The following is a 16,574-nucleotide window of genomic DNA, read 5'->3' on the forward strand; positions in this document are numbered from 1 at the left end:
AATGGTCGGATTAATTTAGAGTAAAAAGAATTTTTGAGGTCATCATGAAGCAGAAAGGTAGGTGACCTTCTTCCAGTCATATTATTACAATCTCATCACATACTTGGTTTATCTGTGATTTTAAGCAGGCACAGGTAAATACACCCTGTTCCTCTCAATATGGAAAGAGAAAATGCCTTTAGCATGAGATAAAGCATTCTGTGTGCTAGAACAGTACAGTTTATATTCCATTAATGAAGATAAGGATATTATAACTTCCTCATAAAAGTAGAATAAACAGACACCTAGCACTTCTACTGGAAAGTGGTTGTATAGAGTGTAGTTAATGAGTTGCACATAAAAATCAGTATCTTCCTTTTGCCTGCCTTTTTTGTGTTTTGTTTGTTTTGAGTTGTTTTTTTAAACTTCAGGTTATGTACATTAACCAGAGATACTAGAATGTCCAAGTAGTGTTCTTTAGCTGCCTTATTGTTAAATGTGATCATTAAATGCAAAAAGCAAAAAACTAAAAATAAATTCAGTTGTGTTTATGGCAGACATACTAAGTTTTTATCACAAATGAGGATCAGTATTCTGCTCAGTTATTTCTATCCTATTTTGAGTTATTACTAAATCCTGGCATGAGAAGGGAGACCCTGTATTTTCAGGGTGTCAGTTTTCCAGCATCTCTGGCTTCTGTCCTACAGAGTTGACATCCTCACCTGTGATTGTGAGAGACCAAAGAGGGTTGGAGGAGGGGGTTTTACATTTCCACAGGTAGATTTTGAGTTGCGTAGGAGGACCAAGGAGCCAGGCTAAGAGATTATAAAGAGATTACAAGGAAAAGCTGTTTAGAAAACCTTCTGTCACATGATTGGAAGTTAAACCATGGGTGCTTTGCGCAGTTTTCTACCTAAAGAAATCCCAAAGAAAGAATTAGTCCAAAGAGTGTTCTGTTGCAGGACATTTTTTTACATAGAAACTTCGTGGTCTGCAATTGTTAAAAGATTGAAATTGTTGAACTTATCTTGACTCACAGCTGTGTATCCTATTCTATAATTTAAAAACAAAAGAGAACAAACAAAAAACTATGAAGAGTTCAGACTACAGAAGCACTGCATTCATAACCCACTAATGCTTCTTCATCATAAAGGAAGCATGAAGGTTAATGTATCTGACAGTTTCTCCTATATTTCCTCATGCTTTGTCAGGTTACAATTTGTTGAGATTGGCACTTAGAACTAAGATTTCCCTATTGGTTGTCTCATCTAATGACTGCAGCAAGTTTGTTCTCTGTTTGTTGAGGTGGAGAAGGGCTGGCAGGTTGTGAAGTTCAAATGTCAGATGTGCTAGAAAAAGCAGGGACAGCCTCTTCTCAGAAGTGTGCAGTGAAAGGACAAGGGCAATGGACACAAGCTGCAGCCAAGAAAATTCTGATTAGATAGAAAAATAAAATTATTGGCAAGAGTGATCAAGCTCAGGAACAAGGTGCCAGAGGGGCTGTGAAGTCTCCATCATTTCAGAGACTGAGAATTCAATTGGAAAGGACATTTTCAAATTCAGAGGTTAGATGAGCTCTGAGCAGACTGTTAGACAGGAAAATCTACAGAGCTCACTTTCAAATTAAGTTATGCTACTATTCAGTGATTTTTTGGAATTGGCTTTCCCTCTCTGAATTTTGGCTGTTCCACAGAACTATGCAGGTTCCTTTTTCCTTGATGAGAGACATACTTCAGGACTCTTCCATTTTTTATCATTCTCATGAAGGGGCTCAGGGATGGGGAGCAGCCCATTTTCTAGTACTTTCTGTGCTGAATTCAAATACCCTTCTGATTATCAGTAATATCACTAAATGGTTTTGTGTCAACAATTCAGTTATCATGGTGGATCGTTTGTATTAATATCCTATACAGTTTATCAATTAACTCTTCACAGACCTGTAACATGAAGCAAGCCCTATTGGCTTCCTCTCTAAACCTAATTTCAAATATAATTTTAAAGAGTAAAAATTAGCTTTGTTCAAAATAAATAAAAAGTTTGAGAGCATGTTGTCTGTAAGTACTCACTGACATCAAATTCTGAAACAGTTCTAATGCCTTTTGTTAGAGGTATAAATATGCTTCACCTTTTAGGACTACACTCAGACTGGGATGAGAGGAAGCCTTAATGTGTACAGACACATTCAATCCCATGATACTTCCTGTAATTGTACAGCTTTTTGACTCTCTAGTCTTCAAGGAAACTTGAGATTCTATTTTGGTTAATATTCATATTGCATTCACTCTGTATATGTTCACATAGAAGGCTGTTGGGCTCCACACAGAAAACATCTGTCCCTCCTGAACCACACCCACACCCTGAAGAAATTCAGTATATAGCAGTTCAATACCATGTGTTAGTAAGTGCCTGCCTTGTCTGAGGGACATATGGCAACATCTACTGTGATAACCTCTTAAACCTAACTGCAGATGAGATGACTAACTCCTTGACTTCTCTCCATCTGTCATCCAAATGTTCACCTGATGCTTACTTGGACATCTCTGCTCAAATTGCATAATTGGTGAAAAAATCCAGACAGTCCTCCTGCATAGTTGCTTTCTTGACTTTCTTTCATCTGCACTGATACCATTTGTATCTGGGGAGCTTGGAAGTCTACACACATGGACTTATGGATGAGTTACCTGTTGGAATGGTGGAACTCAGGGGAGTTATGTATTGTTGTTGTGCTGCCTTCCTACTCATTTCAGACAATTTTTTTTAGATCGTTCCAAGCACTATCCAAGTTGTGTATTTTGATGTAGGATGAGGTGAAGTAAAACCTTCAGCTTGCTGAAGATCAGCTTGTGGAACTGAACAGTCTGCTGCTGTTATGTAGTTGTTGTTGCAGAGACCATGGCTGTAGATAAATTCAAACTGCTTGTGAAAGGAACATCCAAGGAAGTACTATAGAAATATCTCAGGTTAGGAGTGTCTTGTCTGCCATCTTTTTGACTTAAGCACCAATAAGAGTTATCTGCTTCAGAGGAAAATGAAATGGTTGCAAACACTGAGGTATGTTTCTATTTGTCTTCCTTCTTAAGGCAACCTCTAAGCTTAGGTGATTTTCCTGGACTTGATGTGTCTCTGGCAAAATTCTTTTCAGAGATAACAGAGTATTTCTGGTTTTAATGAAACTAATTCAGGTACAGTTCAGTCACATTCATCACCTGAATTTAACTTTTCTTCAGGTCATTGATTGGATGCTACGTGGCTGAATTAGGACAGACTTAGTGTTCTCTCAGTTTACCTACCTCCACAAGTTGTTACTTGATGTCCTTGTCTGAGTTTCATTTTCTTTCTAATAATATGTCTTTCAGTATCTTTCTACTGTCCTTTATTACATATTCAAATTTTCTTTAAACCTTCTTAAGCATTTTCAGCTACTTCTGTTAGAGTTCACCTTTTTGACTAAATATAACTCAGTATATGGATTTAAGAAAACATAACCTTAGCAGCAAGAAAAAACCCAACAACCCATCAAAAAACTGCACAGAAACAACATTAAGAATTAGGGATAGAGTAAAGAACATGTATAAAACAATATTGATTTCCCATCCCCATTACTTTGTTCTCTTTTCTGATCTAAAATATAACACAAGAAAAACAGAACAGAAATGTTGACTAGAACAGTAGAACTCCTTTACTATTAGGACTAGTCTGAAAAATAGACTACAAATACATTAGTGTTGTGATGAATAGGAAAGAACAGACATTAGATATTTCAAGAACAGAATTGCCGGATATCAGGTCAAGTTGTCACCTGATCATTTAAAAATATAAAACAGCTTTTTCTTAGCATAGTGTGTGATTAAATTGCAGAAGTTGTGCCTTAGAACATAGTGGAGTCCAACAATTTGGTTTTCACATTGTGCTGAAATTAATGAATGAAAATTGTAACTTTATTACAAAGACATTGCCTTTGGCTGAAAAAATCCTAGATTCACAGATGGCTCTGGTGGTATATAGGCTATATGCAGGAAGCATTCCTTTGTAATTGCCCTGTATTTCTGCTCTACTGTTATTTATCTGCCTTTTGTCATCATCAGAAATGCGATGCTATCTTCAATTCCTATGTACACAGGATAAAGAAAATACAGAGAAGTCTTTTGTTTTCTCAGCATTTTCAGTACTAAAGCATTTCTTGTTTTGCCTGAAGAAGTTTCTGATAAAGGCAGCTAAACTAAAATAACCGTGTGATCAGCTTTTTATAGTGGTTTAACTTAATTTATTTAAAATCACAACCTTTTAAAGTAGGGAAGGTATCCATTTTCCCTCTCACTTTGTTCTCTAGCCGGTGTTTACCTTAGCTACTGCTATTTTATTTGGGATAGATTTGGAAGGGATTTTTAAAATTGTGTTCTCATCTGTCAAATATAGTGTCTTTTTGAATTATAAAGATCAACAATGAAATGTTAGAGAAACAAGTGCTATTCTAAAATCAAGGTAACTGTATGATTTCTGAACTCTGGCATTGATTCAGTCAGCTGTGCTAATTTTTCTACCAGCTTGACGGTTATACTGTAACTTTTTCCCTGTGTTTTCCCAACATTTAATATGCTATTGATAGTAAGGCAGGAAGTGTGTCCTTTCATCAGAGTAAGCATCTTAAAATAGTTTGGGACATTATCTCTCAATTTTTGATTTAATAGGACAGTTTGTCTTAAGTACTAGAGGAGGTTTGTCATTCCATCTGTTATTACAAAAAGTGGTATGAAGTGCAGCCCTCTGGTTCTCATGCAGCTTTGGTTAGGTACAACTACTTTAGTTAGAGGGTTTTACATAGTCTTTACATAGTTCCAATATCCCACCCCAGCAGAGACTTTGTGCCATAAACATGAAATGGTAAATATGTAGTGTGGGTGAAACTGCTTGAAAGATGCTAACAATTCTTTGAAAAGTTTTAATTGAGCCTAATTGAGAATCACAAAAACATGAAGAAAATTGAAAATGCCTCAAATTCAGTTCTTCTCTTACGTCCTTGGCCAATCTGATAAATTCCTCCTGCAAACAGATTACAAGATACCTCTACAGCATCAGTCTTCAGTATCTTTTAATTTTTAGCAGTCATAAATATTTTCTAGTGCATCTTGTGCAGGAAATATAAACATCTTGGTTAATAGCAATACACATAGCTTTTCTTCTGCAGTAGTGTACAAACCTGTTAGAAAAACCACTGCTATATAATCATAAAAATACTATGCATTTCTTATTTTATCATGTCCATAAATCTTTGTAGCTGATCTCAGTGTGAACTTCTTTTTCTTTTGACATACCAGCTTTTTTTCTCATTATTTTGCTATTGATTTCTGTAGAACTAACTGTACCTGGTGTAGAATTTGGAGAGCCATGTAAGCTGTTACAGTCCTAGGTACTATATTGGTAGACTTCTTTAACTGAATCAATGTAGTTGAAGATGTTGCTGCAATAGAGGACAGACTATTTATTTTTGGATGTACATTTCAAGACTTCTCTCAGTCCTAGCCGCAGCTGTGGCAGCAGGATTTTTAATAGAAAATTATTTAATGTGTCAGAATAATCTGGGCATGTGGTGTTCCTGTTCTGGCAGAAAACCGTATGTTCAGCTTTTTGTAATGTCCCTAGTACCTATGTTTGCAGGTCTTTTTCACCTTGAGTGATGTTTCAAGGATATGTGTTAATACATAGCAAGTGACTCTTACTTTAGGCAGCAGGAAACAGGGCATCACTGCTGATTACTTATGTTGAGATACAGAGTTTAGCCAACATTTATATAATGTCTCAATCTTACATGTCTTACACTTACTGACATTATTATTGCTACAAAGAGTAGATGTTATGATGAAGTAGAAATTTTTAAACATGTAGGAAGGGCTTAGAACATAACATATATGTTCTTATATTAGAACATGTAACAGTATGATCAATCAAGTTGTGTGGGTTTGGGGTTTTTTTTTTTCTTTACATAAAGTATTCTGTGTTGCCTGGATCTGTTCCTTATTAGTTTTTTTTCTACTGGAATAACTTAATGAAGAAGTTGAATTATCAGAACTAAAAATATGAGTTGAAGCTTAATTGTTTTATTTTAATAGCAGGTTCCTCACCTAGTTCCAGTAGCAGCTCTTCTGTTAATCCAATGGCTTCTCTTGGAGCTTTGCAGACACTGGCAGGTGCTACAGCAGGCCTCAACGTTAGCTCTTTAGCAGGTAAGTTATGTCTAGTGCTGATTCTCATTCCTCAGCCTGTGCTAGGTCTCTGGGGTGATTTTTTTGCTCCCTGCTTTCTGTAATTGTGCAGAGCATTTGAAAGGTTGTTGATCTGGCTCAGTGGAAGCACTCAGTCATCTTTTATTTCCTCTTTCTTATACAGGAATGGCAGCCTTAAATGGAGGACTTGGCAGTGGTGGTCTCTCAAATGGGACAGGTAGTACAATGGAAGCCCTCACACAGGCTTATTCTGGAATCCAGCAATATGCTGCTGCTGCACTGCCCACACTCTATAACCAGAGTCTCTTAACACAGCAGAGTATTGGTGCAGCAGGAAGTCAAAAAGAAGGTAGGCAAAAAGTTGTAGAAACTACTTAAGATGGGTTTTCAAAGGGGCAGGCTTAGCCCTTGCACTTACTTTACCTGCAGATTTTTTTATTTGGTGTCATATTTTAGAATCCAGGAGTTACTGAAGACAAAAAAGGTCTGTGGGATCTTTCTACTAAGGGCTGCCCAAAGTAGTTTTTATACAGAATGTTTCTCATGGAGTTGTTCTAGTCTTAAGTGTTTCCTTAATTGTACTCCTGTATGTTCTCAGAGGGAAGGAGAATATGAGTGTACAGCCTGACAGATCCCACTGTCAGAGAATCAGATGTGGTTTTGTTAATGCTGTTTTCTGGGTCCTTCACCTCTTCCAACACCCAGCTACTTATGCCAGTCTTTTCACTCTAGATTCAGGTTAAATTTAATATGTAATGTAAAGTAATATAGAATGTAGGAGTAAGTTTCCAGCAAAATGTTTATAAGAGAATCTGTCAGATTACAAACAATGTGATTATTTGTATTTTGTTTGGAAATTTACTTAGTTGCTTTGGGACCACAATTTTTACATAGCCGTTTTTTGTTCAGTCACCGTCTAGCATTCAAACTTACTGTTCAGTTGTCATTACAGCAAGTATCTGTGAACCAGTTTTGGCACAATGTGTAAAGTACAAACAAAAGTGGTCAGAAAGAGCTAGAATTATTTGAGTGATCAATCCCAGCAAAGGGCCATGCTCATTTATTCTGGAACTAAGTGCTCTGCAGTACTGTAAACAGCAGTTTCATTGTTTTATCTAGAAAATCTGTCTTGACTGGCTCATCCACCGTTTTTTGTGCAGTGGGTATGTGGTATCCATGCTCTTTCTGAATTTATTTTCCTACTTGTTTGAAGGTCCAGAGGGAGCCAATCTGTTTATCTACCATCTTCCCCAGGAGTTTGGGGATCAGGATCTGCTGCAGATGTTCATGCCATTTGGAAATGTCGTCTCTGCCAAGGTTTTCATTGACAAGCAGACCAATCTAAGCAAGTGTTTTGGTATGTTTAATCTACAGCTTCCTTCAAGGGGAAGCAATGGGGCAGACATTGATCTCTTCTCTCTGATGACCAGTGACAGGACCCGAGATAAAGGCCTGAAGCTGAGTCAGGAGAGGTTTAGGCTGGATATTAGAAAAAGGTTTTACACCCAGAGGGTGCATGGGCATTGGAAGAGGCTCCCAGGGAAGTGGTCACAGCACAAGCCTGACCGAGTTCAAGAAGCGTTTGGAAAGTGCTCTCAGATGGACAGTGTGATTCTCAGGGTGTCCTGTACAGGGACTTCAGTGATCTTTCTAGATCCATTCCAAATCAGGATATTTTGTCATTCTAATAAATCATTATCTGTAAAAAGCTGGCTTTTATAGTAATCTCTTTTTCAATATATTTCCTAGTCTAACTGTTAAGTAAGTTGGGAATCTCTATATATTCCTAATAAATAAACCAAATGCTACTTCCAATAATAAACTGTATTTTCCTGATTTTCAGTGTGACTTTTTGCTTTTCACAATTTCTTTCTATTGTGCCCTATTATAGTTTTCTGGGCCTAGATATTTCTCACTGAGGTTAGCTCCATTGGTTAGAGTACTGTGCTAATAATGCCAAGGTTGTGGATTCAATCACCTTTTGAGCCATTCACTTAGGAGTTGGATTCCTTGATCCTTTTGGATCCCTCCTAATTCAGAATATGTGATTATTATTTGTGTTTGCAGACTGTAATCCTGAGATAGTTCTTCCTCTTGCCTCTTCCTATCTTTTCAATAATTTCAATAATAATTTGTATATATTACTCAGTACGTTTTTGTTATTAATTATTTATATTAATATCTTTATAAATAACTATTGTGGGTACCATATTGCTTTTTTGTAGTGCTGTAACCTCTCATGACTGTTTTGATAGATGGAGATTTCTTGTGATTGAATAGGAGATGTATGCCTTTCTCTATAGTTTTGATAGCTTTGTGTCTACATAAAATCATTAATTTTTTCCTATTTGAGCCAAAAGATGTGGACAATCTGATGATTTGTGAGAGCACAGAAATATGCTCATCATTCAGCTATAACACCTGTATATGGACACATAGCCATTGACTGGAGTGGGAGCTATTCTCACTTCAGACATTGAATGGAGTTATTTAAAATAGGCTCCTTCAAAACACTGGAGAAGTTTATTTTCAGGATAATTTTTTCCAGGAATGATATGCAACCTCCCATCTGAGAGCAACCTAAACACAATAGTGGTACCAGTGCTACCCTTCCTTGGCAACTATTTCATTCCAAACAAATCTTCTCCCATAATGTCATGAGGGTGATTTCCATCTTGTATCTTAAATGAGCTTTTGCATCTGGATGAACATTTTCCAGGTTTGGTATTCTCCCAGGTATGAGTTCTCATAAACAGCAGTACTCATTTTGTTGATTGACTAAAAGTTGTTAATTTCCTAAGCTGTGTATATCTTCTGGCCAAAATTCCATATGTCAGAAAGCAATGCTTTTTTTGAGAGCCTTTAGAAGCTGTTATATGGAGTCTGAAACAGTTGTGAGCTTCTGAAAGTGATACTTCATGCAAGCCTCTCTGACCTTGTGAGAGCCTGCATTTCCAGTTGTGAATAGCTGTTACAGGCAGCTCTGGCATGGAGTAATTGTGTGTTTTCCTCTCCTCAGGTTTTGTAAGTTACGACAATCCTGTCTCTGCGCAGGCTGCCATTCAGTCAATGAACGGCTTCCAGATCGGCATGAAGCGGCTGAAAGTCCAGCTCAAGCGCTCCAAGAACGACAGCAAGCCATACTGAGCACCCCTCCCCTCCGGGACTGGAGTGAGAAGGATCTTCTGGTAAGTTGGAGAGGAGCGCACTTAGTGATTCGAAGCCCTAAGGCTGTGTTTTTACAGTCCTGGAAGCTGATCCATGCCTTCTATCTGGCACATCTTCCCTTGAAGACTCTGCTGCAGCCTCTGCTGAGAATCCTGCTTCGGATGGAGGACAAGTTTGTGCTTTTGTTTCCAGTGTTTTACTTTGGAGTTTAGGTGCCATATCGCTGAGGTTTTTTTGTTTAGTTTTGTTTTTTTGGGTTTTTTTCCTCCCTTATTTGAAGTTTGCCGTGTTTGTAACCAGTGTGTGTTGAGAAGGACCAATGCCAGCTCCTTGGGGGTGGGGAGAGAAGGTTAAAGGGAGCAGCAGAAACTGACACCACACTGCCTTGGGGTAGAGAGAAGGGAAAGCAGAAATAACACAGAACAGCTGATGAAAACAAAGATGGGCAAGGAGAACAGAGTCCTGGGTGAGAAAAAATTGACTCCATGTAGCCTTTGTCATGCCCCATCTGCTCTTTGAAATTTCCCTCACTGTATGCCACGGTGGGGATTTACTAAATCATCTCTAAAGCAAGAGACGGGCTAAAAGGGTGAACACATTAATAAGCCAAAGGAAAACTGCAGTGATTTTTTTTTTCTTTGCTGTATATAAAATGGGGTTTATATAGCAGTGTGAATGTACACAGCACTTTATAAAACTATTAGACAATGTCTCTGCCCAGAAAATTTCACTCTCTGTCTACAGTGGAATATTAATGAGATGCAGTGAATTTCTCCATGTATAAGAAAACTTAACCTATGCACTTCATCTAGGTTTTGTGGAAAGGTAGAGGCAGCTTAGTCTGGATGAATACATCTGGGTCTGAAAACAATAAACTTTAGATCCCTGGTAACCTGCAGAAATTTTTGATGATTTTTCTTCTTAACAGTTGCTCACATTACCCATTTCTGTGGAATAATGTCCTTTTTTTGCAGAGATTGCTATGAATTCCTTTTCATAAGCATAATGTAAGTGCTGATTGTTTATTGAAATGATAACTTCCTGTTTTGTTGGGTTTTTTTGTTGGTTTTTTTAATGAACAAAATTCATGCAGTGACTTGTTCTAGTAATCTCTCTGCTGCAGTTTTCCTTTAAGGTGGTGTGTACCAGTGCTAAACAGGCTAAACCAGGAGCTGTGGAACCAGAGTATTGAGCCATTCAGTCTTTTTCTGCCCTTTGGTACAAGCTGTTATCTTTTATATTGAAGGAAAATGGAATGCACCCCTTAACTGAAGACACACGTCTGCACACCAGTGAAATTGCTAGTGCATTGCTAAGGGCCTTTGATATTCACTGGGTTTAGGGGGCTCAAAGGACTTTTGACACTCTGGCCTGAGCTGTTTCAAGAAATCTGTGTAGAGTTCCATTTTATAACCACCAAAATTCACCTCTGTCACAAGAGGAAGTTTACAATTTCTGTGTCTTTACAGAAGTTCAATTTACCTCATAATATCTCTTTTTCCTTGTTTTCTTTGTATTCCTGAGTTGTAAAGCTGTTTCCCAGGGCTCCAGCTAACACTGCAGTCTGGGAGCCAGCTGCTAAATTATGTGTGTGGGTCAGACGTGGGGTCAGGGCTTTGTGTTCTGCTCCAGCAGGAGGAGCACTAAACCCATCAAACCTGAGATCTCGGTCCGAATCCCCACTTGTGTACTGTGATCTGCTGGGAATCTTGGGCATTTCCAGGGACTGGGGCCCCCGGGACCTCAAACCTCAGAATTACAAGGCCTGATATGTAACATCTGAGGGGAGCCCTTTCCAGTTCTTAAATTGAAAATCAAACTGTTAATGTCAGTCTGTCCATATTGATGGCAGACAAATAAATCTGTCAGTATTATTTAAATAATTTTGTGGTGGCAAAGTTTCAAAGGCCAGATTGCCAAATTTCCCAGTTATGCTGGCATGTGGTACCCTTCTATGTTAATTATTTGAATCTCTCTAGAAACGTAAGCATACACTGAAGTGAACCATGTACACTTGAATTCTGCACCATAGGAAAGATGTGTCCTGGTTTTCTGAGAAAAGAGTGTTGGAGTGTGAAGGCCTCCAGGGTGATAATGGGATTTTTTTATATATATATATATAAATTATATACTTTTCAAAAAAAAGGAAAAAAAAACCATAAAAAACATAGTTGGGAGCAACTGCTCCAAGTGCAACCTGCTGTAACCAAGAATGTTGTTTCTATTTTTATAGAAGTTTTATACCGCTCCGGGGTGGAGAATATTTATTACCTAAATTATTTCACTGGAAAAAAAGGCCAGGGTTTTGTAGAATCCTGAATGTGATTGTTTTACACACATAATGATGTGCATGATTGAAACTACTGATTTTCAGTGGCCTGTTTGCAGCCCAACAACTGCTAAACGAGGAAGATGAATGCTGTGAACCAGTGGAGGAGAGCACTGTGCTCTGGGGTCTCTACAGTCACTCTTACCTTCTTTGCATCCTACCCCACTGTAATATCCAAGACCTTTGTCCTGTTTTTCTTTTAACCTGATGCTCTGGCCTCTTTACTAGTCATTTCAGTTGCCCAAAATTAGATATTTTAGCTTCTTCATCCCATACTGTGTCCTTAATACTGTAACTTACAGATCAAGCTTGGCATTGTTGCAAATAGGTGCAACTCCTATTAATTTTAGGAGATGCACCAGTTTACTCTGTGGCTTAGTTTGATCAGTGGCTCCTCCCAGACATAATCACCTTAAGACACCTAACTTGGGCTAGCTCTTGTGCCTTACTGGCATAACTATAAGTATTGCCAAAAAGAAAAAGAAAATAAATCTATGCAGGTTAAATTTTAAAAGATGTGATCCTCAGATGGTTTGAATCAATGCAGTTCAGCTCTCTGAACGCAGTAGAGCTGCATGAGTTTTCACCAGCTGAAGATGTTGCCCTTTTTGTGTATTTGTTTCACATTTCCCTTTCTTGGTGTATCAATGTGTATGTTGCCAAAGTTAATAAATGTATCAAGTTTATGACTTGGGCAGATTTTTTTTTATGATAACAAAACTGATCAGATAAAGTCAACATTTCTGTGTCTGTTTGGTGGCTGCTGCTGATTGTGGGGATTTAGGCTGCTCTTGCCTTTCAGTCTTAAGCCAGTTTTCTTCCTCACTTATTAGCAGGAAAGTCTGGGATTCTGGGGACTTGGGGCTTTTAAATTTTTAGTTCGCATCATGTTCTCATTCAAGTAATGAAGTCAGTGTCAAATGCTCCATTTCCTGGGTAGTAAGATGGGAGTTGGGGGAGTTCAAATAAACTGCAGAAGGTTGGCTGAAGCAGCCACATGGACAAAGTATGCTATATGCTTAAAACCAAAGAACCTGATTTTCTACAAGAAAAGCTAAAAGAACTTCAGATAAAATAGAATTGTTTATTATATGTGCCACCAGGAAATACCTAAAATATTTTTAGTTTACAAGGTGGACATGGTCTTCTTCATAGATTTATTCTTTTTCTCAGGAGATATTTGATTTTACTGCTGTAACAAGGTGAAAGAATTATGGACTTAGTGTCAGGACATTGTCAGTACTATAGTAAATGAAATCAACATTTCTTCAGTCCCCTAAATAATCAACAGTCCAAAATAGGATATAGCTCTTTGTAGTTTAGCTTTTTATAGTACAAAGCTGGCATTATTAAAAAATACCAGCTCAGAAGACTCTCACTGGCAAATGCGTCTCTCAGGAAAAAGCTTTTCACCTGAATACTGAAAGTCACATATTATGATAACTCTATCATGCAAGCTGAATCTAACTGAACTGGTAATGGCTGTGGATTAGGGAAGAACAACAAAGCAGATTGAATTTGTTCCTATTTTATTTGGAAATACCTAAAACCAACTTGGATAAAGGAAATTGCAAATGAAGGATGCAACTATGAACAGGTAAAATGCTTTGAAAGCTTCTTTTGCAGACATTTAAACATAAAGGTGATTGATATCCCTAGCAGACCTGTCACAAAATATAAAACACAGAAGGCAGAATTATCATTATTGTGAGAATAAAACAAGAACAAACTGGAATAACTTTCTTCAAGTCTTTAAGACCTTGTCCAGCATCTCATGGTTCTGTTTTTATAGGCCAGTCTTTCCATAGGGCTTTGATAAAACTCAGTCTTTGCCCTCAACATAGCTGAGAGAAATATTTGAAAAATCCATATCAAGAAAATCCCCAGACAAATCACACAGAGGGTATTGGTGGTGCATGCTAAGATGTCACTTGATTTCATGCTTCTTGTTGTTTCTCATGCCTCAGTTCATGATGAATTTGCTTTTCTGGTTTAAGAGTGAAATCTTGCACCTATCTGCAAATTATCTAGAGTATTTCTTGAAATACAGAAACAAGTGCAAGAGTTGCATTGTACTCTGTTTGCTGGAGTTGGTTTAAACTCTGGACTAAAGTCCTTTCCCTTTATTGGAAAGCGTGAAAAGCAAATTAATCTCAGCAGTTCTACTAAGAGGAGTGTTGCTGATTTAGTAGACAATGTGTTTCTTGTTGCTTTGGAATGAGAATCAACACTTGCTATTCTCAAATTATGTTAGATAATATGCAAATCTCACCTTGTTCTAGTCTGTAACCAGAAGCTTTGAGATGTGAAAAAGATTAAGGCCACTAACAGGAGCTAAAAGGGAGTTGGGGTTGTGGGGAGGCAGAATAAAAAAACAAACCATATCCTCTCTCTTCTGCCTCCCACTCTCATCCCAAAATGTTCCTTGTCTCTTGCAGCTCATAAGCTGAGGGGAGGGAACAGAGATATTTATGTCACTTAATGTAAGAATTATTTTTTTATAAACTCTTCAAGAAAATTTCAGGAAACACATTTTTTCTGCTCATCAAACTGGCAACAGTGACTGTAGAGCTTCTCAGAGCCCAAAATCTCCTCCTCATGAAACCAGGGAGCTGAGGGCTGTTACATAAAAGGTTGGGAATGGAAAATCCCTGTGCAGGTCTAATGGTATGACAAGTGCTCAGCTAGGACAAGTCTTAACTTGCAGTCAAGTCTTAAGGAATTCTTCTCTGATGTGTGGGCTTTTTGTCTTGTATAATCTTTTTTTTTTCCCTTTTCCAAATCACCCACCCCCAGTTACATGGGCTCCTAGGGAATGAGAAGAAACTGTAGCTAAAGGAAAGAACGTGGATTTGCTGGGCTACTACTGCCTAAGAACTTCCCATGTTAGAGTGCAAGAAAAGTCTCAAATGTCAAACCACCTGTGAATCCCTTGTGTCCTCTGTCTTGTCTCTCATGGTCTCGGTATCTGTGGGCAAGTATTTGCCCTGCAGTCATATTATTGGAATCGGTCTCCTGGGGAGGGAGTTTACTCTGTTCTAAACAGAGGTAGTAGACACACTGGGCATGGGGCAAGGTGACTGCATTCTAACCAGTGTGTCACTAGGCTGTGGAACACTCCACAGACTGGGTGCTGAGAGGGAAATCCAGGCCTCTGCTTCCATTTGGTTTCTGGCAGTTTGATGTTTACTTGGTGTCCTTCATGTACTTTGACTTTTACTTGTCCATCGTTGGCATGTGCTGCCCTTCCCTGTCAACTCCCTTCCCCAGGAGATCTCATTGTAAGTGCCCATTCTTGTTCTCTCTCTCCGTGTTTGGATGTACTGCTCTGTGTAACTCAGTGGGTCTCCCTCTTTCTGGTTTGTTTTTTTTTCTAGATTCCTGCCGTTTGTTCATCGTTGTGCCTAAAGCATGTCGATGTGGCGTTCAAGTACATCGTCCAAATCCTTGTCTCTTCAGCTTCTCTGATGCTTGAACTCTCACCTTTGACCTTGTGTTGACCTTTGATGCTGATGTGTATTTTTATTATGTTTGTTTCTTTTCTTTTTTTTTTCTTTTTTTTTTTTTTTTTTTTTTTGTGCTGCCAAATTGGTTTTGCTAGAAAGACTGCTGAAGGGGAATATTTAAACTTGCATTTGAATATAAAAGAATTTCTATTTTTCTAGACCTTCGTAAGATAACCACTTGATTTTGTGAATCTGATTCTTTGTAATTTGTCTTCAGAGCAGCCTTGCTAGCATACCTTGTGGATTATTTGTATTTCTGTGAACATACAGCCAATCACTTTCTAGGCTTAGTTTTTTTCTGTGTGCTTAGTTTTAAAAAGACAGTTCGAAGAAAAAGTCAATTATATGGTGTGACTCAATCTTTCAGGAGACTTCCTAGTCACATTTTGCTGATCTGGTTTCTGTGCTTGAGGAGACAGCATGTGTTTTTATGAGTTCAAACTTGTGACTTGAAGTGGCATCAGCAGAAAACACTTGAACTACGTTTTCCTCTGATTGTAGCTACATTTTTGCCCTGACATTTACTGATTTTTTTTTAATTATTATTTTTACTTTTTCCCTGCTTCCCTGTGTGATTATCAGTCTGCAGTGAAAATTTGATCAAAATTGGTGTTGTATTTTGTTAAGCTCTGGCATGCTTGGTTTTTTTTGTAACTACAATCTCCTCAGCAAAATGTGATGGTTTTTTTTTAATCTTTCAGACTAAGATAGTGCCCAGAAATGTTGTGCATGTTTCCTGCTGTTTTCTTCACACCCTCGTATATATCACCTTCACCTCTCTGTTTTCTATAGTTTGTGCAAAAACTGAGCAATTTAATGGGTTTCAAAGGTATCCTTTAAATTGGTGGTTTTGGTGTGACAAATATCTGATCGGAAGCCACCTGAGGGCATCTACCTGTGCACTTAGACTGTCTGCCTGACAGAGCACCTAGACCTTGCTCCATCTCCAGTGCTGTCAGAAGCTCTGAGGGTGCTTGGTTACGCTGTTCCCCTGGTGGAAGTTTTGGTGGAAGGGGATAGCTGGGAGCAGGAAGTGGGGGAACTCACAATATTTCTGTTTCCAAAGCTGTCAAAGCTAGGGCTCATTTCAAACACTGAGCATTTTGCACAACTCAGGGCACATTTCTGTGAAGTCCAGCCCTAATCTAATACCATCAGTCAGAGTTTGGTGGCAGGATTCTGGAAGGATCTAGGTTAGCTCATGAAATTAAGTGTTTTAAATTTCCCAGAGAAAGCATTTGTAACACTGGTCCTACAACTGCTGGCTCTTTTCCCAAACGACAAGCACAATACAACAGCCTCTGAAGCTGTTACCTGAACAGGGTACCATCCCCAGCTCTCTTTTCAAGGGCCTTAGCTGGGGAATCTCTG

At 38.3% G+C, this 16,574-nt stretch overlaps 1 protein-coding gene across 9 annotated transcripts in view; it reads left to right on the plus strand.

Moving 5' to 3' along the window:
* CELF1 (CUGBP Elav-like family member 1) overlaps positions 1-15,214 on the plus strand; it is a 56,371-nt gene extending 41,157 nt beyond the window's left edge. For 4 of the 9 annotated variants that reach the window (XM_058807294.1, XM_058807300.1, XM_058807298.1 and 1 more), the window contains exons 11-14: positions 6,087-6,200; positions 6,364-6,549; positions 7,414-7,557; positions 9,220-13,594. In XM_058807294.1, coding sequence (XP_058663277.1) covers positions 6,087-6,200; positions 6,364-6,549; positions 7,414-7,557; positions 9,220-9,347 — 572 coding nt within the window. In that variant the 3' untranslated portion in view covers positions 9,348-13,594. Of the gene's footprint in view, positions 1-6,086; positions 6,201-6,363; positions 6,550-7,413; positions 7,558-9,219; positions 13,595-15,074 lie in introns of those variants that run through there. The other 5 variants (XM_058807296.1, XM_058807301.1, XM_058807299.1 and 2 more) reach the window with 2 other exon arrangements.
* Positions 15,215-16,574: the final 1,360 nt, after the last annotated feature.

Source organism: Ammospiza caudacuta, chromosome 6 (assembly GCF_027887145.1).
Source record: "Ammospiza caudacuta isolate bAmmCau1 chromosome 6, bAmmCau1.pri, whole genome shotgun sequence".
Taxonomy (NCBI): domain Eukaryota; kingdom Metazoa; phylum Chordata; class Aves; order Passeriformes; family Passerellidae; genus Ammospiza; species Ammospiza caudacuta.